General features: G+C 39.4%; 1 protein-coding gene across 9 annotated transcripts in view; it reads left to right on the top strand.

Annotated features, from left to right (window-relative positions):
- The window catches only part of PPA2 (inorganic pyrophosphatase 2), a 71,573-nt gene that overhangs the window by 11,138 nt on the left and 33,679 nt on the right, over positions 1 to 26,756 (top strand). For 3 of the 9 annotated variants that reach the window (XM_036409981.2, XM_045589318.1, XM_036409940.2), the window contains exons 3-7: positions 3,064 to 3,120; positions 8,506 to 8,559; positions 11,908 to 12,027; positions 15,761 to 15,847; positions 22,980 to 23,106. In XM_036409981.2, the coding sequence (XP_036265874.1) occupies positions 3,064 to 3,120; positions 8,506 to 8,559; positions 11,908 to 12,027; positions 15,761 to 15,847; positions 22,980 to 23,106 (445 nt within the window). The remainder of the gene's footprint in view (positions 1 to 3,063; positions 3,121 to 8,505; positions 8,560 to 11,907; positions 12,028 to 15,760; positions 15,848 to 22,979; positions 23,107 to 26,756) is intronic. The other 6 variants (XM_036409932.2, XM_036409948.2, XM_036409965.2 and 3 more) reach the window with 4 other exon arrangements.

Raw genomic sequence — 26,756 nt, forward strand, 5'->3', positions numbered from 1 at the left:
CTGGTTAAGTTCACCTGCATTATCACCATAGGCTAGCAATACTATTGCCCTTATGTTGTTAATGAGGTTAACTGCCTTGCCCATGACCAGAAATCCAGTCTGTTGTGAAGGTGGGGTTTTTAACTAGCAATTCTGATTATAAAGCTTATGGTCTTGAACCACTCTACGAGGCAGATGCTGGAAAAATAAAGTTGGAAGATGGTAATCTTTGAATAGCTCTTCTCCTGGAACCTAAAATTACTTGACAGATGTGAGTCAGGGAAGAATGTAAGCCAAATAGGAGTGGGAGGCCTGCTGCTGAAGGTGGTGCTGAGAGCTGAGAGTGCGCCTAGCTGGCAAGATGGCATACTTGGCAGCGAATGTTAGTTATCCTCACTGAGTTGGAAATTCTTTCCTTAAAATGCTAGTAGCTAATTGGTTTATTTCATTACCAAATGTAGTGAGGGGCATGGTTCTTAAGTAAATAACCAGGACTGCATTCCAGGTCGAGGTCATACAGGGCTGGTTGATGGGATTGGGCTTTCTAAATCAGTGTAGGGCAGAGGCCACTAAAGTGGGAAGCTGCTTCTGATGCAAGAGTGGTTTGGCCTTCTTGGTGTTACCTTGGAGGCCAAATATAAGGCACCATACTAAGGTTATGGAAGGCTGACGTAGGATTTGTGCTGCCTTTTAGCCCTTCAGAAGACTGGACTGTCAATAATGATGGCAACAAGGAGAATTATAGTGAAGATTTATTGGGTGCTCATTGTGCTTTGCAAAGCATTGTGCTCAGTGCTTAGCTTTGATTATCTCAATAGGCAAGGGCTACTATTACCCTTATGTTGTTATTGAGGTTAACTGCCTTGCCCAAGGTCAGAAACCTAGTCTGTGGTGGAGGTGGGATTTGCACTTAGGTGCTCTAACCCATAACTTTTACTCTTAACTGGTCTTGTGCAGTCCTTTCAGCTCATTACTTCTAACAAGTGTTCAGTTATAGAACAAAGGGCCATATAATCTGGAGAGAGAAAGAAACCAAAGAGAGAGCAGAAAGAACTGCATTTTACCGTGTGTGTCCCTGTAAGTGTAAGGGTGTGTGTGTGTGTGTGTGTGTGTGTGTGTGTGTGACCATCCATATGTTTTGTTCTGTTTGGGATAGTGAACTATCCAACCTAAATATCTTGAATTTCCCATCACCTCTCCTTGCTTTTGGCCACAAGTGTATGCATTCACTTATTCATTTGTTCATTAATTTAATCCAGCGATATCTAACCTTTTTCATCTTATGGCACATAATAGACTCATTAAAATTCTGTAGCACACCAAAAATATATTTTGTTTATCTGAAAAAAGTATAATTTTGATTGATTTACAAAAATAATAATAATGATTTCCTACTCTTTTTTGCTCCAAAGTGACTTAAAAACAAACAAAACAGCTGCCTATACTTGTATAGAAGGATTTCTGGTACCAAGAACTAACCCATCAAATGCAACCTTATTATGTGACATGACCAAAAAGATACAACTCTATTATATCTCCTATTTATATTTTATGATTCAACACAGGGCATTCACACCGGATGGCCATTGTTGTGTTGACTATTGTCATTTTTTTAAAGTTGACAATCTAAGGGAAAAGAGGTCAGTGCTCTTGATTAAATAGTCAATTATTTAAAATATTCTTATGTTTTAAAATTTCTTGCAGCACACAGGTTTAAAATAGCTGTTTTAATCATTCAGTAATCATTGCTTAAGCCAGCCAGTATTCCAGGCACTAGGAATGCAGTGGTGAATAAGATACATATAGCTCCTACTCAGTTGGAGAAGACAGAAAACCAGAAAGCAGACATGTCAGACAGATAGCGTTAAGTGCTGTTAAGCTAGAACAGGGTCATGAAAGAAGGAGTGACTGATAGGATGCTGCTTGTGTACCATGGCAACATCTGTGTAGCTAACAAAAATAATAACATTGGGAAACGTGGTAGGTAGGGTAGAGGTATGGAAGAAAGAGTGGACTAGAAATTAGCAGGCATAATATTCAGCCTAGGGAAGGATGGTTTGGGGGGGGATATGAAAATTAGGATAGGGCAGGGCAAAATGTGACAAGATACACTAGTGAATTCTGGGCATGTGGAGATTGATACGCACAGTGGTTGTATGAATATGCTTTCCCCAACCTCGGCTGTAATGATTAGTTAGAACTATTGCATCTTGTACTTTGGGATGTGGTTTTTTAGGAATAGTAATGATGTTTCACAGCAAACTTGGAATAATCATTTTTCTGTTTTGTTTCTTTTATTCGTTATCATTTTGGTGTAAAAGTTACATATTAATATAATGTGTGTGAGCATTTCTGAATGGCATAGTTTTTCTTCCCAACCCAGAATATACTCTGTTTTAATTTAAAAGTGCATGGTGGAGGCACAGTAATCTTACCTTGGTGGGATTTGCAGGCAGGAGGCGCAGTCGAGTATTTTCATGACTTGTTAGTCGTGTTCCCTGGAGTTTCATCTCAATAATGAAATGACTGTTTTAAGTGCAATCACTGGAAACTGCTAGTCTTTCCTTAAAGACTAATGGGTCAAGGCCAGTTTGGCTCAATGGATAGAGTGTCGGCTTGGGGACTGAAAGGTCCCGGGTTCGATTCTGGTCAAGGGCGTGTACCTTGGTTTCGGGCATATCCCCAGTAGGGGGTGTGTAAGAGGCAGCTAATCGATGACTCTCTCTAAAAGATATTTCTAACTCTATCTCTCTCCCTTCTTCTCTGTACAAAATCAATAAAATATATTTAAAAAAAAAAAAGACTGAATGGAGCCTTTGCTTATTTTATAAAATCTAGAATATACTTGAAAGAAATTAAACTTTTCTGATGATTCACTTTATGAAACAGTTTGATGCCTCATGCACTTGGGGGTGCAAATACTAAGAGGAAAACGAACAAGCCTTTGGTGGGTTCTCCATTTCCTCAGGTTTCTGCACACCATCTAGTGAAATGCTTATGCAACAGGCATATTTTCATGGCTTTGCGGTGCAGCTGTATTTTCATGACATGTTACCATCATAAATACCATCTTTCCTTTTATAGGAAAATGGCATTCCTACAAAGAGAGCGCGGAATGACTTTTCCGAGGTGTACCTAAAGGTTTCTGTTTCTGTGAATCACCTACATCTGTTAAAGACCTTGATGACAGTTTGCCATTTGTAAAGTGCTTCTGAATTTTCCCCTGCAAGACTTTCGTGTGCAGTCTGATGTTTTTCTTCTCTGGTATCACTTTAAGATACTAGTGATGCTATTACCATTTCACTGTTTTTTTCTTGTGGTAAAATATACATAACAAAATTTACCATTTTATTTATTGCACACTCTTTTACATGTATTCAGTCATCATCTTTTTATTGCAAGGGATAATTTGTTTCAACAGCTATTTTAGAATCCAGGAACAAGTCTTTTGGAGATAAAGAAAAAGATAGTTTAACCTACTGACATGCTAAAATTTCCTTACTTAGGAACAGATGTCTGTCATCCCATCTCTTGCTATTGATCAATCTCTTTTTATCTTGCTGATACCAGATGGCTTTTCTATTACCTTCTTAGCTTTCCTTTTCCTTCCTAACATATTTCCATCCATTCTCTTCTCTAAATGAAACTTAGGACCCTAATCTGCTTCCAAACATTGCTTTGAGGGTTAATTCCTACCACCTATGCCTAACCTGGAAAATGGTCCTTAAGCCATCTACAATGGAACCATGTAGGGCACTTCTTAAAATTTTAGATTCCAGATCCCATTCCATGCACACTACATCAGAATCTCTGCCTGTTGAACCTAGTGCCAGGGTATCCTCCTGTACACCTGAACTTTGAGAACCACTGCCCTATATGTTGGGTAAAAAGTCATTCAGGGCCTCAGATTTTATAGGTTCCTAGAGACTTTGTATGTTAACCTAGAAACAGTTGATTCAGTGGAAAAAATGAATTCTTCTGAGTTCATACAGCTGACTTAAAATTTCATTTTTAGAACATGGTTTATATCAGAGATTGCATGACTTGATTTTTTTTATTTTTAAAAATTATCTTCCATTTTCCTCATCCACCACCCCTGGCAACCACTTTTCTATGCTCTGTTTCCATGAGCTTGACCCTTTGAATATTCTGCATGTAAGTGATGCCATGCAGAATTTGCCTTTCTCTGGCTTATTCAGAAAGCATAATGCCCTAAAGGTCCATCCATGTTATTGTAAATGGCAGGATTCCCTTCTCTGGGGGAGTAGTATTCCATTGTGCATATGTACCATATCTTCTTTATCCATTCATCCATTGGTGGACCCTTAACATTATTTTATATCTTGCCTGTTGTGAATAATGCTGCAGTGAGCATGGAAATGCAGATAGCTCTTTAATATCCTGTTCTTTTGTGTGTGTTTTCCCCGTCCTCCCTTTGTGTGAGTGTGTGTGTGTGTGTGTGTGTGTGTGTGTATCTTCAGAGGTGAAATTGCTGGATAATGTAATTCTGTTAATTTCTTGAGGCACCTCCATACTGGTTTCCATAGCAGCTATACCAATTTACGTTCCCATTAATAGTGCATAAGAGTTCTTTCAACATCCTCACCAGTACCTGTTATTTCTTGTCCTTTTTGTAATAGCCATTAGAGGTCTGGTGCACGAAATTTGTGCAAAGGTAGGGTCCGTAGACCTGGCCAGCCATCAGGGCTGATTGGGGCCTTTCAGCTGCAGGCCAGGGCTTCCCTTCCGCAGCTGCCGCCTGGGGTCTTCCTTCATTCCATGCCGCCCCCTGGTGGTTAGCACATGTCATAGTGAGCGATCAAACTCCCAGTCTCCAGGTCGAACTCCCCAGTGGACACTTTGCATATTAGCCTTTTTTATATATAGATTTTAACAGGAGCAAAGTGATATCTCAGTATGGTTTTGATTTGCATTTCCCAGATGACTAGTGATATAGAGCACCTTTTCATGTACCTGTTGGCCATCTGTATATCTACTTTAGAAAACTGTCTATTGTTCAGTCCTTGCAATTTTTAATCAGGATTTTTTGCTTTTTTTTTTTTTTTTTCTATTGAGTTGTGTGAGTTTATATATTTTGGTTATTAACCCCTTATGATTTATGATTTGCAAATATCTTTGCTCATTCCCTAGGTTATTTTTTTATTTTGTTAATGTTCCTTTGCTATGCAGAAATTTTTGTTTGTTTATTTGTTTTAATCTTCACACTCAAGATTATGTTTTTATAGCTTTTAGAAAGAGAGGAATGGAGAGAAAAAGAGAAACATTGATCAGTTGCCTCCTATATACACCGAGATGGAGAAAGGGAGAGAGGGAGAGAAGGGGAGAGAGGAAGAGAAGACATTGATCAGTTGCCTCCCACACACATCCCGAACTTGCAATCTAGGTATATTCCCCAACTGGGTATCAAACCCACAACCTTTTTGGTGTAAGGGATGATGTTCCAACCAACTGAACCACCCAGCCAAGGCATCTATGCATAAGTTTTCTAGTTTGATGTAATCTCATTGTTTATTTTTGCTTTTGTTGCCTTTGTTTTTACTGTGAAATCCAAGGACTATTTGATATATTAAATTAGTAAAAGGAGAAAGCATGGTTTCTTCCCTTATGCATATAAAATTTACTGACTGCTTTTTCACGTTACTATTTTTCATTCTGATTTCTACAATAAATATAGGAGGGAAATGGAGAGATAGAAAAGAACTGAGGGGAAGGTAAATGTCCCTGGTTTGTTCTCAACTTTCTGACTTAAAACGTGCCCTCCTGTATCGTTGTGGTTGATAAATTTCAGCAGACCATTATTGTTTTTTAATTAATACTAATGTTAGGATAACCAGAGTAACATGGGCTTTAAAAAATGACAGGTCATACACATTTTAACTGAAGAGAAAAAAAGAGGACTGGTAATATGCTCTTAGTGATCAGGAACAAATGGTGAAGGGAGTGCGGTTTGCAGGCTGAAAATTCAAACCTCATCTATTGTTGTTTTAGCCTAATTCAAGTCTCTGAGAGTGGTTTTGGTAGATAGCATTGTGTGAAACAATTGTCACTAGCTCGGTCTTCTCTGCCACCTCTGAGTATGCATTTGCATGCGTCTGTTCTCTTAGAGCCAGGCTTTCAGGGATGAATAAATTATGTGAACATCTGCCATTTATTTTTTACAGCTACTTCAGACATATTTAAACAGGTGCTGGGGTACCTCATGAAAGAGCATGGGAAATGAAACCTAACAGTGGGACTGTGTACCAGGTTGCTAGGATAGGTCTGAGACATGCTCTCAAGGAGCAGTTGTTGAGAATTCATTCTCGGCTTTGTTCTTTAGCTCATTAAGAGTATGGGGCTTTGTCATCTGTAAACTTTAGCCTTATCTAGAAAAACATAAAAGCCATCAGGACTTTGTGGCTCAATTTATACCTGTTTTATCAGTGCTTTAAACTAGAGGTTCTCAACTCTGCTGCATATTAAAATTGCTTGGACAGCTTTTGAAAATAGGCAGTGCCCTGGCTGTTCCCCCTGCCTCCTCAAAAAAAAAAAAAAAAGAAAAAAAAGATAATTGGGAGGTGGGGCTCTTTTCTAATTGGTTTATGTTCTTCAGATGATTTTCCTGTGTGGCATGATTGGGAATAGGTCTGTTTAATCATTGCTTCTCAAATGATCTGTTGAATGACTAGATTTTGTTGTTGTTATTTCTGGTCTGTTATGAACTGACTAGAGGCCCAGTACACGAAAATTTGTGCACTCAAGGGGGAGGGGGTCCCTCAACCCGGTCTGCGCTTTCCTGCAGTCCAGGACCCCTCGGGGGATGTCCCCGCTCCTGGGGAGCGGGCCTAAGCTGTCAGTCAGACATCCTTAGCACTGCTGCAGAGGCGGAAGAGGCTCCTGCCATTGCCGCTGGGCTCGGAGCCATCAGCCCACTGTGTTAAGCGTCTGCCCCCTGGTGATCAGTACATGTAGGGTCAATTTGCATGTTACCCTTTTATTATATAGGACTAGAGGCCTGGTACACGAAATTTGTGCACTGGGTTGGGGGAGCCCTCAGCCCAGCCTGTACCCTATCCAATCTGGAATATCCCTCTCACAATCCAGGACCACTGGCTCCTAACTGCTCACCTGCCTACCTGCCTGATTGCCCCTAACTGACCCCCCTGCTGACCTGGTCACTCCCAACTGCTCCCACCCCCCACTGGCCTGGTAGCCCCTAACTGCCCCCCATCAGCCTGGTCACCCCTTACTGCCCATCCCCTGCTGGCCTGGTGGCTCCCTATTGCCCCCCTGCCGGCCTGGTCACTCCCAACACCCCTCCCACCCCTGCCAACCTGGTCGCCCCACACAGTCTGTTGTTCAATTGTTTGGTTGGCCCTCACTAACCCCTGCCAACCTGGTCGCCCCACACAGTATGCTGTTTGGTCATGACTGTTACTCTGATAGCATCCCGGACAATTTGCATATTCCTCTATTGTTAGTATAGATACTTAAAAAAATGCCATCAAAGTGAATTATTAGAAAAGTATAATTCAGGTTTCAAATTGATATTTTTAGGTACAGCAAACATAAAAATTACTCCATCAAATTGCTGTAATTGATTCTAACTGAACCAATAACCATCAACTTGCAGATTAGTCCTAATCCATGACCACACTTGAAACCATTGCTTTGCCAGGATAAGTTATTAGTTACTGATATCAAAATGGCATGCAAGTCAACTTGAACCTTAAGACTTTCTCTTTGTAACTCTAAAACTGTGGGAAATTATACATTCCTGGTTACTGTAGGAAATAGTTTTTACTCACCATTAACCCAGGGTCTTCTTTGTTTTAAGCACTCTGCAAAGTTCAGAAATGATAAAAAGAAGTAATGATGCTTTTGTAAGTTTAGGAAACCAGAGATCATGAGACAGAAAAGTGCTTCTCTTTGTAAGCTTTATAACTCCCTACTGATGTCCTTAATTTTACACAATGATCATAATTTGGGTTTAAATATTATTTTATAATTTTCAAAATATTTAACTTTATAATTTTCTGTGTATTTTCATTTAATCATATAATTTATGATTAGTCTTCATACCAGCCTGTGTGGTGAGTAGGACAATGATTATCACATATACTTTACAGATTGGGAAAGTGAGACATTCAGCTTACATGGTGAACTTTGTCTCTATTTTAGTTTGTGAAAATTGAAATTAAAATAAGATTCCTGACTTCATTTTGGTTCTGTCACTATACTGCCAAGGTATCTGCAGAAATGTAGCAACTCTTAACATTGTGCAATAGTAATCAAGTGACATGATGGCTTAAATTCTTCTGTGTTTTAGACATCTTCTCTAATTGTTTAGAGGAAATTTAAGACATAGGCAGACATATGATGCAGACTCTAAACATTTTTTTTTGTGTGTGGGGGGGGGGGGAGTGGAGGGGGGGAGGAACCTAAAACATTCTCCTATGGGAGATAAGTGAAAAAAATAAAGGGTAGGTTAAAAAATTAAATTTTCTCTCTTTTTTTTAACTGCAGAATGTGTTTCACATGGTTGTTGAAGTACCTCGGTGGACAAATGCTAAAATGGAGGTATGGATTATTCTATTACTATCAAATGAATATGATAATCATGATACAAAAACTTTGTTTCAAGTTGTTTTGAATTTAGGATGGTTGACAAACTTGTTTGTAATAATTGAAGACATTCTTGTGAAATTACTTTGAATTTAATTTTAAAAAAGAAAACTATAAGTAAAAGCTAAATCTATACTTTAAAGAGAATGTTTTCCATTTTAGCCTTTCTAGTTTGTTATATACATACTAGAGGCTCGGTGTACAAAATTTGTGCACGGGGGCGGGGGGGGGGGGGGGGACACACCTGAATCTCAACCCAGCCTACACCTACTTCAATCTGGGATTCCTCAAGAGATGTTCAACTGCTCATTTAGGCCCAATCCCACTGAGCACTCAGACATCCCTCTTACAGTCCAGGATTGCTGGCTCCTAACTGCTTGCCTGCCTGCCTTCCTGATTGCCCCTAGCTGCTTCTGCCTGCCTGCCTGCCAGCCCTAACACTCCCCTACCAGCCTGATTGATGCCTAACTACTCCCCTGCCAGCCTGTTTGCCCCTACCTGCCCTCCCCTGCAAGTCTGGTCACCTCTAACTGTCCTCCCCTGATGACCTGGTCACCCCTAACTGCCCTCCCCTGCTGGCCTGATTGCACATAACTGCCCTCCCTTGCAGGCCTGGTCCCTCCCAGGCCTCCCAACTGCCCTCTCCTGCTGGCCATCTTATGGTGGCCATCTTGTATCCACATAGGGGCAAGATCTTTGACCACATGGGGGCAGCCATTTTGTGTGTTGGAGTGATGGTCCATGTGCAGATCACTCTTTTATTAGATAGGATAGAGGCCTGGTGCATGGGTGGGGGCCAGCAGGTTTGCCCTGAAGGGTGTCCCGGATCAGGGTGGAGGTTCCCTTAGGGGGTGGGGTGGCCTGGGTGAAGGGTCTGTGGTGGTTTGCAGGCCAGCCATGCCCCCTGGCAACCCCAGCTGAGGCCCTGGTATCTGGAATTTATTTATCTTCTACAATTGAAACTTTGTACCCTGGAGCAGAGACAAGCCTTCTACTCACTCCGTGGTGGTAACTGTTTCTGTTGGGATTTATTTATCTTCTATAATTGAAACTTTGTAGCCTAAAGCAGAGGCCTGGGCTGGCCAAGGCAGGTGGAAAGCTTGGCTTTCTCCCTCTCCAGGAGCAACTCAAGCCTCCTGCTCTCTCCAGCTCTGTGGCTGTGGTCATTTTTGTTGGAATTTATTTATCTTCTATCATTGTAACTTTGTAGCATTGAGTGGAGGCCTGGACCAGCAAGGGCAGGTGGAAAGTTTGATGGGGAAACCCAAGCCTCCCTCCGGCTCTCCATGGCTGCAGCCATTTTGGTTGGGCTTATTTGCATCTTTGCTCCTGATTGGCTTGTGGGCGTAGCAGAGATATGGTCAATTTGCATATTACTCTTGTATTAGATAGGACCAGAGGCCCAGTACATGAAATTTGTGCATGGGGGGTGTCCCTCAGCCCAGTCTGCACCCTCTCCAATCTGGGATCCCTCTTACAATCCAGGACTGCTCGCTCTGAACTGCTTAATTGCCTGCCTTCCTGATTGCCCCTAACCACTTCTGCCTGCCAGCCTGATCACCCCCTAACCACTCCCCTGCCCGCCTGATTGATGCCTAACTGCTCCCCTGCCAGCCTGTTTGCCCATAACTGCCCTTCCCTGCAGGCCTGGTCACCCCTTACTCCCCCCCCTTGCCAGTCTGGTTTCCCCCCCCCCCCCCCAACTTCCCTTTCCTGTAAGCCTGGTCCCCCTAAATTGCTCTTCCCTGCTGACCTGGCCGCCCACAACTGCCCTCCCATGCCGGCCATCTGGTGAAGGCCATCTTTTGTCAACATAGGGGTGTGGCCATCTTTGACCCCATGGGGGCAGCCATTTTGTGTGTTGAGTGACAGTAAATTTGCATATTACCTTTTTATTATATAGGATTTAATTTTCCTTGACTCTTCTCTGTCTTTGAAAATGACAAATATTTTTAACGTTTACTCAAATAGATTCTGGGATGCATTTTGTTCATAGACACCACTGAAACTTATCTGTTTGGGGCTTATGGCAATTTCAGTTTCTAAAGACTTAAGTCTTTAGATTTTGTTCTACCAGGAATGAAGGCATTTTCCCTGGCCAACTCTTAACTTATGAGCACCCTCTACGAGCATCTGCTGTTCCCCTAGGTAGCTTTAAAAAAAAAAAAAATCTTCCCATGAGACATGAACCTATCAAGATCTTACCTCTTGCTTTTCAGAATTTTGTTACTTCATCTTCAGTTAGATAATCCTTATAATTCTGAGTGAAATTTAATTTATGGTACTTTGAATTTGAAGGCAGGTATGATTTCAAGTATTTAAATTAATTATTGTTATGCAACATGTATAATTTTCAGAATTTCTATTTGGAGAATTGTCAGTAATTTTACTAGGTACTGGTAGTATTTTATTTTAAATTTTTTGCTAGTATTTTATTTTGTCGTCAATCCTCACCTGAGGATATTTTTCCCATTGGTTTTTAGAGAATGGAAGAGAGGGAGGGAGGGAGGGAAAAAGAGAGAGAACAAAAGAACAAAACACCAATGTGAGAAACACATTGATTGGTTGCCTCATGCACAAAACTTGTCCGAGGCTGGATATCAAACCTGGATCCCAGGTATGTTCCCTTGACTGAGGCGCAAGAGCTGACACTTTAACCACTGAACCATGCTGGTCAGGGCTTAGCTAATATTTTAATAGAAAAAGTTCATCTTGTTTCAACTATACTGTTTCATCATCTGGCTACTCTCTACCATAGGATATAGGATCAAGACTCTGTGAGAGTCTACCTAATTTAACCAGTGTTTTTTATTCAAAGATGGCTTCAGTTGTTGTTTACTTTATAAGATAGGTTTTGTGAGTGTGTGTGTGTTTGTGTATGTGTGTTTTGCATGGCATTTTGGATATGTCTGATGCATTTTGTTCATAGACACTCAGAAATGAAATTACTTGGTGAAAATCTTTGAGTTAACTTTATTATAAGATTGATGGTAAAAAGCCTGAGATCAGTAACAAAAAGGAAGCTGATTAATTTTTATCCTCTTGCTATTTCAATCATTTGTGTTAAAAATGAGTGCCTAAATAATAGAGTGCCTAAGTATATAATCTGATATTTCCTTCCCAGATGATTTTTCTTACTAAATTAGAAATAAGATCTAGCTTAATTTATTTTTAAAGTATCTTTGATCAGTAAATTGTGATATGAGTAGTTAGTCTTACTATATTAGGTCTTGAAAATATTATTTAAAGATAGGATTAATAATTTCTCATCCTCCTACCCCCTTTTGTCCATGATCTGCTTAGATTGCCACGGAGGAGCCATTGAATCCCATTAAACAGGACGTAAAGGATGGCAAGCTACGCTATGTGGCGAACATTTTTCCTCACAAGGGTTATATATGGAATTACGGTGCCCTCCCTCAGGTAACATTTTTGTTATAATGGTAAAACTTTTCTGCCTTCTGAAAAAATTGCCTTGTAAATCCTGTGAGCTACTTGAATTTAAATTGATTCTGAGGACATGTCAGTTTGGGATATTTATAAATTTAAAAATTTTAAATGTGGAGTCTTATTGTATCAATAAATTTTTTTCAAACTTTATATCTGTGTTCTAGCTCTTGGAGTTAGGCTTATAGAACACTCACATTTGGCATTTTGAACACATTTTTTTCTCAGCTTGACTGTTAAGATTCAGTGAAAAATATTTTTTCTGCTTTATCTGTCATTTTTTTTAATATGACAACAGTGCTTTTATATATTCACATGGTAGCATGAATTTTATTTTTTAAACTTTAACAGATGAATTTTTAAGTAATTAACTTTTTTTCAGAACCCATGGTGAATTGAGTTAGATGACTTAATTATTCATTATTATGAATTTATAACTGTTCAGTGGAAAGCAGTGAAAGCAAGGGCTAAAAAATGGTAAAGCAGCATTCCTGTTAGAGAATGGCACTACTTTTTTTTTTCTTTCTCATCCTTTTTTATTTTCTTCTTCTGTTTCTCACTTCTGGAAAGTGGTAACTTTTGTAGGTGATTTAGTGAGTAAAATTCAGAATATGCAGAATCAAAAGGCTGAGTTTTGGTGACAGAGAGAGGCATCTGCCTTTATGTTTATAAAAGCCATTAGATCATTCATGTATCTGGGTGTTCATTTTGTATTTTCATTTTTTAAATTAATTTTAACATTTTGCATGAAGTTCTAAAATGCTTTTGGGGAAGTTTCTGAGGAAAGGGGTCTTACTCTGTCCAACTCAGAAACACAGCTGTCCATGTAGAATAAACATTCACAGGAAAAGAAAAAAGAAAATTGTTTTCTAAAGAGTCAGGCTGCCTTTGATGCAGTTAGACCACCCACGTGGAAAGGTTCTTTGTTAAATAGGCACTTTTAAAATGACCTGCTCAGAGTGAGAATGTCTGTTGAAACTATAAAGATAACTTTTGTGCATACCAGGTGCCTAAATAGACATTTTGTTTGACCTGGTGAGAAGATTTTAAAAAATAATTTAAAAAATTGTTAAGCCTTAGGGGATACTTCTGCATAATAAGTTACCAAAGAATAGGGTTTTGGGATCAGATTGCCATTTATTAGTAATGTAACCTTGGGCAAAGAAAGTAATGTCTTTTTCTTCATCTATAAATTAGAGATGATAAAGTACCTACTGCAAATGGTTGTGTTGAGGTTTAATGAGTTATTGCAGATTTATCTTAGAATAGTGTCTAATGGGTAGTAATCACATTATTACTACTGTTACTTTTATTATTATACTAGAGGCCTGGTGCCTGAAAATCATGCAGAAGGGGGAAGGGGGTCCCTCAGCCCTACTTGTACCCTTCCCAATGCAGGAGCCTTCGGGGGATGTCCAACTACCAGTTTAGGCCTGATCCCTCTCATAATCCGGGACCTCTGGCTCCTAAACACTTACCTGCCTGCCTGCCCTAACCACTCTGCCTGTTGGCCTGATATGTGTATATGAATGTGTGTATTAGTCTTCAGCAAAAGAATATACTACAGTTTGCATAGAAGTTATTTATCAAAAACAACCCCCCCAAAATAAATTAATGTTTATAAAAAGTAGAAATTAGGTCACTTGTTTTATGGGAAAGAATAAATAGCTTCCTTGTACATACTAAGACAGAATGAGCCTGTTAATATGGAAGCCAGCCCCTGGTCCCATTTACATTTTTTTTAAAGTATGTGTTTATTGATATTAGAGAGAGAGAGAAACAGCAATGTGAGAGAAACATTGGTTGGTTGCCTCCTGTATGTACCCTTACTGGGAATTGAACCTGCATCCCGCAATGTGCCCTGATTGGTAATCAAACTGGTAACCTTTCAGTGCATGGGATAATGTTCAGTCAACTAAATCACACTAGCCAGAGCTCCATTTGCATTTTTGGTCTCATTTCCAGCTTCCCCTCATCCTTCTCCTCCTGCTCCATCACTGCCACAGTGACCATCTCACAATCCTCTGGTACCTCTGGCATGCTCCTGCCTCAGGCCTGCACATTCACTCTTTCCCAAATGTGCACATGACCTCCCTCTTACATGATTGCTCAGGAGTCATCTTCTTCCTGATGTCTGCCCTGTGCATCCTTTACTGTTTTAACTCTGCCTCCTGTACTCTCATTCCATCTTCCCTGCTTTATTTCTTTCCCTTTTCCACAACATCTAATATGCTATGTAATTTAGTTATCTGTTTTTTGTTAATTCTTCCAGCTAGAATGCAGACTTAATAAAGGATTCTATCTGTTTTGTTCACTGATGTCTCCCAACTGCCCAGCTTAGTGCTTAGAGCAGAGTAGGCACTCAATAAATATTTGTGGGATTAACAAATTAATAAATGCCTTGTGTGAGTTGCATTTGTTTTGTAGATGTGTGTGGGTTTTTGCTCTTAGGTTTTGTCTTGTAACAGCACGATTTTGTTCAAGCAGTTACCAAGCCAACCGTGCTTGCAAGAACGTTTAAGCAGAACACTGTGTAGGTAGCAGTCTCTCCACTTAGCTTGTGATTCATCAGAGTGCCATCATTATTTCTGACCTTCAGATGTCTAGACTGTTTCACCTTAGTACCTTCTCCCACACTAGCGGTAGTGCCTTCCTCAGACCTGAGTTTGGCCTGGACAAAAGTCATTTTTGTCTTCCCCCGATTTTTCTGAGTATATACTTAGAGGAACCATGTGGATGATGTTCAAGGACTAGAATCACTAAATTCAAGATTTCTTTGGTCTTAATAGATGATTGTTGTGTTTATTATTTTGGCCTTTATTATAAATTTGGTTCCTTGTCCCCAAGTATCATTTAGTACCACTTAGTAGCTTTGTAACATGGGACTAGTGACTACATCGCTCCAGGTCTGTTTGTTCACCTCTGTCATCCTACCACCTACTCACAAGGTGATTGCAAATTTTGAATGAGATGGTCAAAGCCAAGTGCTTAGCCCCATAGTGAGTTCTCAGTCACATTGTCTCGATGATGACACTGTTGGCTACTGCTGTTAGCTGCCAATAGCTGGTAAAGGCTCTTGCTCCAAATTTAAGCTTGTAAAGAACAGGTAGTAACTGAGGGGCTCCTACTGCTTTGGACTTGTTGACAAGAATCCTGCTTAATCAGGAAGGAGTTTTCAAGAAGCAGCTACATATCCAGCTTGGTACAGGGCAGTGATGTTTTAAAGAGACCTAAGGATCAGAACACGGTGATTACAAACGTATTGGCTAATATTCATAGATTGTTTTCAAACACAGAAAGGCAGGCCCAGTGCTGGTTCCTTGTCAGAGGAGCAGTGAGCAATGGAAGCAGCGGTTCGGGCAGACAGTGGGAACATTCGAGTTGAAACTCAAAACGTGAACATGGATTTAGACACTGACAAAACTTGGAGGAAGATTATGTTTGGAAATACCACCCACTTTCAGATGTGATTATACAAACAAATGAAAGACGGAGGGGAGGAAATACTATAAATAGGCTTTAAGTATTATTGTGCTTGAGGATGTACTGGCATGTTGGCATCGAGCCTGTGTAATTTCTGAGAATTTTTTCTTTGGACTGTGGCTGTCTATAAAATATAAAACATCACGACTGTGTGGAAAAGTTAAAATACATTATAGTGATTATTAACCTATATTTCTGCTTCTCTCCCCTCCCCCCTTTCTTTTAGACTTGGGAAGATCCCCACAGAAAGGATAAGCTCACAGACAGCTATGGAGATAATGATCCTATTGATGTTTGTGAAATTGGCTCAAAGGTTCGTGGTATAGACTGTTGGAATAGTTTATTCATGCCATAAAATTTCAGTTCTCTGTGGAAGCCACCAGTTCTTCAGTTCTTTAAAGTTCTAGCCCATCAATTTCTCTGAGATCAGTACCTTTTTGTGTCTTTACTTCCTGCTCTTAACGGGGATTGGTAAACGATAGCCCAGTGGCGGGTCAAATCTAGCTCACCACCTGTTTTTATAAATTACACAGCTACACCCCTTCATTTACACATTGTCTGAGGAATGGTAGCAGAGACCACATCACCTGCGAAATCTAAAGTATTTACTGTCTGAGCTTTTACAGAAACATTTTGCCAGATCCTGTCTTCAGCTTCCTTGCTCATTATCCAGACAAGAAATTCAAAACCAATGAAAGCCACGGGCACTCTTTTTGTGCCTGCTTCCAGGTTGCCGAGTCCTACAATATCAAGGTTGCTGCTATCCACAGAATTCTGGGAGTCCTTGGTGAAATCTTTTTTCTATTTTCTACTGCAGTTATCCTATCATAATATTACTATGCAAATTGACCATCTCTCCAACACACAAGATTGCTGCCCCCATGTGGTCAAAGATGGCTTCCCCATATGGACAAAGATGGATGCCACAAGTTGGCCAGCAGGAGAGGGCAGTTGGGAGGGACCAGGCAGGCAAGGGAAGGTAGTTGGGGGCAATCAAGCCTGCAGGGGAGGGCAGTTAGGGATGACCAGGCCAGCAGAGGAGGGAAGTTGGGGGCGAATGGGCCTGCAGGGAAGGGCAGTTGTGGGGGACCCAGTCCTGCAGGGGAGAGCAGTTAGAGGGGACCAGACCTACAGGGGAGGGCAGTCAGGGGTGACCAGGCCTACAGGGGAGGGCAGTTAGGGGCAAACAGTTAACTGGCAGGGGAGCAGTTAAGCATCAATCAGGATGGCATGGGAGTGGTTAGGGGGTGATCAGGCTGGCAGGCAGAAGTGGTTAGGGGCAATCAGTAAGGCAGGCAGGTGAGCAGTTGGGAGCCAGCAGTGCTGGATTGTGAGAGGGATGTCTGACTGCCTGTTTAGGCCCAATCCTAAATTAGGGATCGGACCTAAGCTGGCAGTCGGATATCCTTCGAGGGGTCTCAGATTGGAGAGGGTGCAAACTGGGCTGAGGGACACACCCATGCACGAATTTTGTGCACCGGACCTCTAGTTGCTAATAATTATTATTTACTGTAGACATTCAGCTCCTTGAACTTTGTTCTCATTCCCAGCACAATGTCTTGTCTTTAATATTGTCGAGTTCAGAGAAACCAACAGATGAATTCCCTCACCTTTTCCCCTTAGACTAGGGGTGTCGAACTCAATCAGAGAAGGGGCCAAAACCTAAAATCCAGCCTAAATCGCGGGCTGAATGGTTTACTGAACAGTCATAAACTGTCATTGTGATGGAAACCCAGCGGAGTGCAGTGATGACAGCGCGGTGCGGGCCACATTGCAAGGCCTGGCGGGACGGATTTGGCCCGCGGGCCTTGTGTTTGACACATGTGCCTTAGACTGTCAAACTACCAGTGCCTGCACACATTTCTCCCTTTCATCTGAGCCTGGGAGAGTTACCTTTTCTTGTCCAAGACCAGTGCTTTCCTTCTTGCCTCTGAGTGACAGTATTTTTCTATTTTGTCCTGTATTTATAACTTATCTTTCTTTGTTGTCTTCCTTCAATATGTCTCCTGTCTTCCTTCCCTTCGCATGAAGGCTTATAAAGAGTTTCCCACTTAATCTTCAACCTATATCAGAATTGTTTTCATCCTGCCATTATTTCAATGAAACTGCTCTCACTAAGGTCCCTGGTAATTTTTTTTAGCCAAATCCAAGAGGCCTATTTCATGTTGACATAAGAAATGTCCAAACTTATACGAATTTTGAGTTTATTTGAGCCAAACTGATGACAATGGATTGAGAAAATGCTCCAGAGAATGGCAGTTTTAAACCTGTTTTATACATTACAATCAAAAAGAGATGTGAAGGAGTTACATGAAATTCATTGATGGTAGATAGATTGGGGAGGCAGGAGAAAGCAAAGCTAGGGGGCGGGGTGGGTCTCCGGGATTGGATAAAAAGTAAAAGGGGCCGAAGCCGGTTTGGCTCAGCGGTAGAGCGTTGGTCTGCGGACTGAAGGGTCCCAGGTTCGATTCAGGTCAAGGGCATGTATCTTGGTTGCGGGCACATCCCCAGTAGGGGGTGTGCAAGAGGCAGCTGGTCGATGTTTCTCTCTCATCGACGTTTCTAGTTCTCTATCTATCTCCCTTCCTCTCTGTAAAAAAATCAATAAAATATATTTAAAAAAAAAAAAAAAAGTAAAAGGGTTAGACACACACTCCTTTTATATTGGTGGGTATGGGATAGTTAGTAGTCAGCAATTAACATGATAATAGCAATGAGAAGCTCTGTGGTCTCTGCCCTGATTCTGTGCTTGTGCCCTGAAGGGTCTGGAAAAAAGAAATGACTGACATTCCAAAGGTTTGCTATGGCAGATGCAAAAAGACAATAGACCAGCTCAGTTAAGGTAAAGATTGACCTTTATTAAGGATAATAGCAGCCCAGGACAAAAGACTACGCAACAAGACTTGATTTTTCTTAGGAAGCTCTTATTTCAGACCATCCTGTAGGGTTACTTTAGGTCTCTAAGTTTGTCGGGTCTGTCATGCGGGCCTCCCCTGAGCTTGTCAGTTTTAACATGTGACCCCTTTTTTGTCCACGTGTCTAACTTGTTACTGTTAACCTTGTCTTTCTTCCTGAGACAGTCTCTTCACTTTACTTTGATTGTGTCATAATCGCTTGGATAGTCTCTAATTCTGGTTACTTTGGGTTTCTTTTGTAAGCTCCTTTTCTTCTGCCTATTCCTTAGGATTGGTTAGCTTGAAGATTGTGCCACTGTCCCAATGAAGAGAAGAACTCCCTTGGCAATCCCATCCCAAGCACTCCTAATTTTGCTCTCAAATTAGTATCTCCAGCTCAGACCTGTATAGTCAGCTGCCTGCTTCTGCCCTTGGATGTCTCTCATACATCTCAAACTCACCCTGTCCAATACAGTTCATTCTTCCCTCCTCTCCTATAACTCCTCAGTATTTTCAGTCCCCAAAATTGAGGAGTCATCTTGATCATTCTGTGCTTTTCTTTATCTGTTAATCATGAAATATAGATTCTGTATTCCAAATAGCCTTTAAACTACTTCTTTTTATTCTCACTGCAGCAAGCTTTGTCAAGTCCGCTATTTTTCCTCACATAATTATTCCTGCTATTGACCAGTTTCCTCTCTGAGCCTTCTTTTCCTACCATCATTTATTCCAGACACCTCCTGCTTTGCTCTTGTTAGCACCTGGTTTCCTCTCCTGACACTCCCCGTTTGCAGGCCACCCTCTAGCTGCACCCATCTTTCACTTCCTGTAGTGCATCTGCTTTCCCTGACGGCCAGGCCTTCGCACAAGCTATTTCCTCTGTAAAATGGAACCTCCTCTCTTCACTTTGTGACTTCCCCCCTTTTTCTTTTCTTTTTTTTTTTTTAAATATATTTTATTGCTTTTTGTACAGAGAGGAAGGGAGAGAGATAGAGAGTTAGAAACATCAATGAGAGAGAGTCATTGATCAGCTGCCTCTTGCACACCCCCTACTGGGGATATGCCCACAACCAAGTTACATGCCTTTGACCAGAATCGAACCCGGGGCCCTTCAGTCCCCAAGCCGACGCTCTATCCATTGAGCCAAACCGGTCCCGGCCCCCCTTTTTCTTTTTCTTTTTTTTCTCCTCCCTACTCATCCTTCAGATCTCAGCTAAAATAGCCCTTTCTCTTAGAAGCCTTTCTTTATTGCCTTCTACCAACCAACTAAGATACTTGGTCTTTGTTATGTACTCCCTTAGTACTAACTGTGGTCTGTTTGTTTAATTGCCTCCTCTGTGAGGTGAGAGTTAGCTCTGTGAGGATGGGACTCAGCATTGAGTGTATAGCTCAGTGCCTGGCAGGTAGCATATGCCTAAGTTAAGAAATACCACCCTGAACTATTACTTGAGTCTTATTCTAGTTAAGATTAAATTAGTTCTCTGGTAACGCCTATTGGCAATTTTAGGCTTCTAGATTATTGTTCAGGAAACAGTTTCCTTTGATTTTTTTTTTTTTTCAATTTTATTTACCATAACTAGAGGCCTGTTGCATGAAGATTCGTGCAATAGGCCTTCCTTCCCCTGGCTTCAGTTACCGTTTCTTTTCTGGTACCCTGGACCCAGGCCTTCACTCTGCCCGCCACCTTCCACCTTCCCTCCTGCCAGAGTTTGCCAACTTTGCTGCTGACTCTGGCCGGAGTCTGCTGTCTTCATAGCCACTTCAGACTGAGGCCGGATTCTGCCGTCTTCTTCCCTGTGGCCAGAGTGCTGCTTCTATAGATCACTTCACTCCCCACCCTCTCTCTTTCATAGCAGGCATCCTGCCCCACCTGGCACTTCACACCTGGGCAGCAGGGCTGCCATCATCTTTGTCCTTCTAGTTTGCATATCCCCTCCTGATTGGCTGATGAGTGTCATGGAGGAATGGTCATTTTGCATATTTCTCTTTTATTAGTGTAGATTATTTTGTTCTCTCGTTTTCGTTTTCTTCTTTCTCTTTCTTCTTTTGCTTCTTCTCACTCTGTTCTTCCATTTTTTTCCCTCCTCTTCTCCACATCCTCTCTGCCCCCCTTCTTTTTATTCTCTCTGTCTTACTCCTTCCTTGCAGGAGAGATTTTCATCTGCTCTGGTTTTATACACAGATAAGGACAAGAGGCTGTAGCTCCTCTGTATGTGTGTGTCTGTGTGTCTGGGACTAGTTTCTGTGTCTCTCCAGCAGAAATACAGCAGGTAGTTAGCTTTCTTTAACGTGTAGGCTATAGTTTAGGAATTTATCTTTCAAACATTTTCTCACCAGAGGGGTATAAAGTGTGTCTAAAATGAATAGATTTGAAGGAAGGAAGAAGGTAAATATTTTAATGAGTACTTCCTATGCTTCAGACCCTATGCTACGTACTTTAGTCACTTTCACATATCCTATTTCCTGATAAGTGAAAGTTACTAAATTAAATAACATTACACTGATGGAACATTTTATGTATTATAAAACTCTTATTCTGAGGGCATAATCCCTGGGGCCATTCAGTTCTTAGCAAGTGCAAATTATTATGTTAATTTAAATTATTATGCAGATATTAAGTGGATGTTTAAAGATGAAGTAGAAGTATCTTATTTTCACTTAAATTTTTTAAATTTTATGTAAAAATGTGTAAATGAGCATGCGATTATTGAGATTAGTAACTGAGAGAACTCATATGAAAATGATTTGACTTAGTAACAGTAATTTGTTATTGACAAAACAAAGGAATCACTTTAAGGAAACTTGATATAGAGGTTTTTTTAATAAACCTGCCAAAGTCACTAAATATGCAGAATAAAATTGAAGGTTTCCAATATACATAAGTAGTTTTTAATAAGGCATATTTAACTAATCTTGAAAGCATACTTTTACAGTTTACATAGAAAGCTTAATATATATGGGTGTTTGATACATCATTACTGAAAAACATTGACTCGTTATTTTTTGTGGAAATTTAGTATTGATTATAAATGGTCAAGTGAATTTATATTCTAGTTTAATGTTGACATTTTGAGTGGATAATTCTATTTCAGGGGATTGTCCTGCAGCATCCCTGGCCTCTTCCCACTAGGTGCTAGTAATATTTCCCCATTTTATAGCCAAAAACATCTCCAGACATTGCCAGATGTCCTCTAGAGGGCAAAATTGCCCGTGGTTGAGAACCAGTTATCTAGTTTGTCACTTCATTAAACAGTGTAGCCAGCCTTTTCATTGGTGATTACGTGATACTAGAGGCCTGATGCATAAAATTCGTGCAAGGGGCTTGGCCCTCACAGCCCCAGCTTCGTCCAGAAGGTCATCCACTGTTCAGCCGTCCAGTCCTGTCTAATTAGCATAATTAGCATATTACACTTTCATTATTATGGATGATAGTTTTGAATAGATCTCCTGGTATGAGGTGTGTAGATCTCCCAACAAGATCATAACCTTTGAGAGCAGGGATCCTTTCTGTGTGTATAGGTAGTATCTGATATGGTGCAGGACACTGAATAGAGTCTAAACATGTAAGCGTCTGGTTAATATATTTGTGTATATTCTCCCCAAAATGAAATCTAAGTTTAGTTTATGCAATCTCACTAATCTGTTGTGTAAACTAATTACAACTTCATACAGAGTTATATTAAGATTTTAGTTTTATTTTGCAAATATTCTAAAAGGATTTATTTGACTTTATGGTTTAAGGTCTAGTGTTTTTCTCTCAAATAATTTCAGGACCCAAAAGTGACCTTCTTTTGCATATCTTGCTTTCCAAATGTAAAGCCGCATTTTGAATCATGAAGGAATTCTGAAACATGTGTTCATATTTCAGCTTGCAGTGAAATTCTGTGGCTGATTAAACCTTTAAGAAGAAAAGGAAATAGGAAGAATGATTGTATATAAATGTGGCATAGACAGTTTGACGGAACCACTGAAATAAATTGTTTTTAGCACATGAAACATTTGCTTAAACATCATGCTATTTCTTGGTTTCTCTTTAAACCTTTTAAAAACATTTTACTAAGACTTTTTTGTTTGTATCTTTAAAGTACTATTAGTTCTTTCATTGTCATCCATTATCTTCTTAAGGTTATATAGTCTAACATGTTAAAAATTTACTTTTCAGTAGTAACTGAAAAAATGTGCTTTGTAAAAAAGGTATTGTGAAGCAATTTAAAAGGATTCTAGGGTCTCTTTTTACCCTCAAGCAACAGAAGCCAGGATTATAGTTTGTAATGATATACATGGGTTTATTTCTGCTTAGTGTGAGTTTCTAGGCTTAGTACATTAAATTTCAAGATCTATAAATAACTCCAATTTCTAAAAAGGGATCCAGATACTTAATTTTAATAGGCATTTCATTAAAGGTTTTATGACTGTTTTTACATTTTTTAAATTATTAAACCTTTATTAAATTTCAGTTTATGGTGCTTTTCATCTTTCATGGATTTTTTATGAGATATGAGTAAACTTCTCTAAAGCTTTATAAATGCTCGGTTTCTTTTCTCTTTAAAGGTTCTTCCTCATGGAGAGGTTATTTGTGTGAAGATCCTTGGGATTTTGGCTCTTATTGATCAGGGTGAAACAGATTGGAAATTAATTGCTATCAATGTGAATGATCCAGATGCCTCTAAGTTTCATGGTAAGTTTATAACTGCAGAAACAGAAATAAACCAGGAATTCTTAGAATTTAAAAGGGACTTATGTAAAACACACTGAAAGGTATTTGGGAGTTAAATTTATATGTTTTGTATTTTATTTATTCTCCATTGAATTTAAAGAGCATTTGACTGATTTTGTCTGAGTGGTATCATATTGCTAGGAGGAACAAGAGATAAAACAGGATGTAGATAGACAAATGGTATACTTCACACTAAGAAAGTGCATTCCTACTCTCTTCCTTTCCTCCCTTCTTTCTTTCTTGAATCTCTCTTTTGTTCATTGGAGTAATGGAAAAAAACTGTTTATCAAGGACACAGTTGTTTCTACACCTGGTTTTTGTTCTGTCCTGTACAAATGAAGGGAAAGATAATTGCTCTCTGACAAAATTTTGATGTCCCAGAAATTTGAGTTCCAGAAATTGCTTGCTGTGATGAAGAACTGACTTTCTTTTGAGTCAGACTGGGTAGATCATTCAACCTTTCCAAATTTCAGTTTGCTCATCTGTGGAAATAAATGGACCTACTTGTGAAGTTGTTAACCAGAATCAAACCCGGGATCCTTTGATCCGCAGGATGACGCTCTATCCACTGAGCCAAATTGGCAAGGGCTAACATTTAGCCCCCCCCCCCCCCTTTTTTTTTTTAATTTCAGAGAGGAAGGGAGAGAGAGAGAGAAATATCAGTGATGAGAGAGAATCATTACTTGGCTGCCTCCTGCATGTCCCATATCAGGAATCAAACAGAAGGTCATGACCTTCTGTTTCATAGGTTGACACTAACCATTGAGCAACACTGACTGGATGATTTAATATTTTAAAATCCCTAGCATGTTCCAAAGCATTGGTGCCTGTTTTAGTACATATTATCATTCCATTTTTGTTAGATTAAATTTATCAGGGTAACATTGGTTAGTAAGATCATATAGGTTTCAAGTGTACAGTTCTATAATACATATCTGCAAATTGCATTGTATGCCCACCACCTAAAGTCAGATCTTCTGTCACCATATATTTGATGCCCTTTACCCTTTGGTGCTAAAAGGATTTAAATAACTTGTCCAAGTTGTACATCTAGTAAATAGGAAAACCATGATTTGAACTTATTTCTGCTTGATTATGAAGTCCATTGTCCATCAATAGTACTATACAAATCAATTCATACATGACTGTAGTCGTTTGTAGTATTTCTAACTAGTGGTATTGAAATCAGATTACATTAGGCTAAGCACCTTACTTCTTGAGTGCCCTGAGGCCTAGAATGAAAGATTTGAGGTCTCTTTCACTTTACTCCTGTTTGTACCCAGAGTGCAGATGACTGCATTTAGTCATCATTTAAATTCTTTTTGTGTATTCTTGTACAAAAAGACAAGCAGAAATGCTGAAGCTTACTTAGTTTGAGATGAAAACTGAAATAAGTAAAACAAATTATTGTTTTGAAAGGATAAGACTCTTTTTTATTCTAATAAAAGTCAACACGTGTATTAACTTAATCATGAAAAATACAATTCTTCATACGTTGTTAAAATCCTAAAATTAAAAGGCAAGAATTATTGCCATATTTTCCTCTAATATATTATGCTGACATAGTGTCTGGTGTTTATTTCCAGAATGACTAAGGTATGGGAAGGGAGGGAAATAATTTACTTCAAGGATATTTGTATATTGTTTTCACTGGGTGGTATTTTAAGTACTCGAATATATCTAGATTTTGTAAAATAAGTTCTGTATGTAAGTGGTTTCTTTTTCACATTTCTTTTATCTTCCTATTATTATAATATATTCCTCATATCTTTATTGCATTTTCTTTTATCTTTTACTTAAGTGACCCAAGGAAGAAATAGATGTAGGCACAAATTGAAAGGCTGAAGAAATTGCAGTACAATTTAAAAAAAAAAAAAATCATAAGTCTGGAATTCTAAGTGATCCTATGTAGCAGCTTTTATTTTTTAATTTAAATACATGTTTTGTTTTATATTTATCATATCTTTCAAACATCATACAGCTGTTCTCTCAACTATTTCAGACAACAGAATTCTTGTTATCCTGCTGCTTAACAAAGGAAGTGTTAGCGGACAAAAATTACCCTAATTTTATTTTTCTTTCTTCACTCCTTAGCCTGCTGTGTTGTCTGTGTTTTCATTAGCACCTGTCAAAGGGGAATTAGAAAGGATGAGAGCTGAGTGATGCTCAGTAATTAGAGGGCTTGAAAGCTTCCTAAATATGTGAAGGAATTTTTTAAAGTTTAAGGAGAAAGCCAGTTATGATTTGTTACAATGTTTAATAACATTTTCATATCATAATTAATTCACCTTCCAAAGATATCTGTCTTATAATTCATGAGAAGCTTACGTATTATAAGCACATGGCTTATTTTATATGATGTTATAGGTTTATAATAGAACCTTGATCAGGGTAAGAAGCCTCAGAAACAAATAAAGGAACCAATTTTATGATTATGCCTCTTACAACAACATATGACCCTACATAACAAAGAGCTAATTGGACTGGACAGCAGGACGACCTTCCGGATGACCTTCCCAAACCACCAGTGGGCGGGGCTGCGAGGCATCCAAGACTGATGGGCGGAGGCAACAGGGGCTGCAAGGGCTGAGCCACTTGCAAAAATGTTGTGCATCAGGCCTCTAGTTTTCTTATAACAGAAAATACGTATATTTGAGTTCATTGATTAGATAAATATTAGCTAATAGGTTGTAAATTTTGGTGCCAGTCTGTACTATATATCTTTGAAAATTAATCAACTATATTATTAAGTCAAGCAACTTTGAAAATTTGTTCTTATGTGTCCTTACTTTCTAAAATCACAAACACAAGATTTGGATGGCATTTTTTAATCATAAAATAATCATAATACTTGGAAATAAAAACTCAAAAGAATAAAAAAAGGTATATAAGATGAAAACTGAAGTTCTCCTTCCACTTCCCACCCTTAGTTTACTGCTCATAACATCTTCACACTGTGGTTTCAGTTCTCTTGAGTGTTTGCTTCCTTTCTGTAAGCAGTGTACTTACACTTCTATTTCCTAATTCATGTCTTTTCCCTCTTGACTCAAGTTGCTGCCTTGGGCGATTAGGAAATGAGCTTTTTATACATTTCTCAATTTTGTTACCATATTTCTTCTTCTGTTATCTTAAATCTAAATATTACACTTTGAGCTACATTTGTTGCTTCATTAATTTTAAACCATAACTGAAAGCTGCCCAGAATGGAACTAGGACGTTGAGGTTTCTGTACTTCTCTGCCCCTTACTATCTAGTCACACTATTAGTTCTACAGCATCAAAATGAATAATGTTTGAAGTTTTGTTCTTTATCCATAACTGTGTGTGTTTTTTGTTGTTGTTTTGTTTTGTTTTTTGTGGTTTTTTTTTTTTTTTTTTTTTTTTATGTTTTGACTCCTGAATCTGAAATTTGGAAAGCACTGAATTGCACTTATAGGATTTATGTGAATATTATTCATGTAGTTTATAATACCATTTGTTGAATGAGCAGTGTTGGATAGGCCGTTCTCTTGATCCCTCTGCATAGCTATTATTGTGGGTTTTTATTTTTTTTATTGCCCTCCTGGCTTACTAGTTGTACTCTTTCTTAGATTCTTTCATGTCCTTCTTTTT

The sequence above is a fragment of the Pipistrellus kuhlii genome, unplaced genomic scaffold (genome assembly GCF_014108245.1).
Source record: "Pipistrellus kuhlii isolate mPipKuh1 unplaced genomic scaffold, mPipKuh1.p scaffold_m20_p_1, whole genome shotgun sequence".
NCBI lineage: Eukaryota > Metazoa > Chordata > Mammalia > Chiroptera > Vespertilionidae > Pipistrellus > Pipistrellus kuhlii.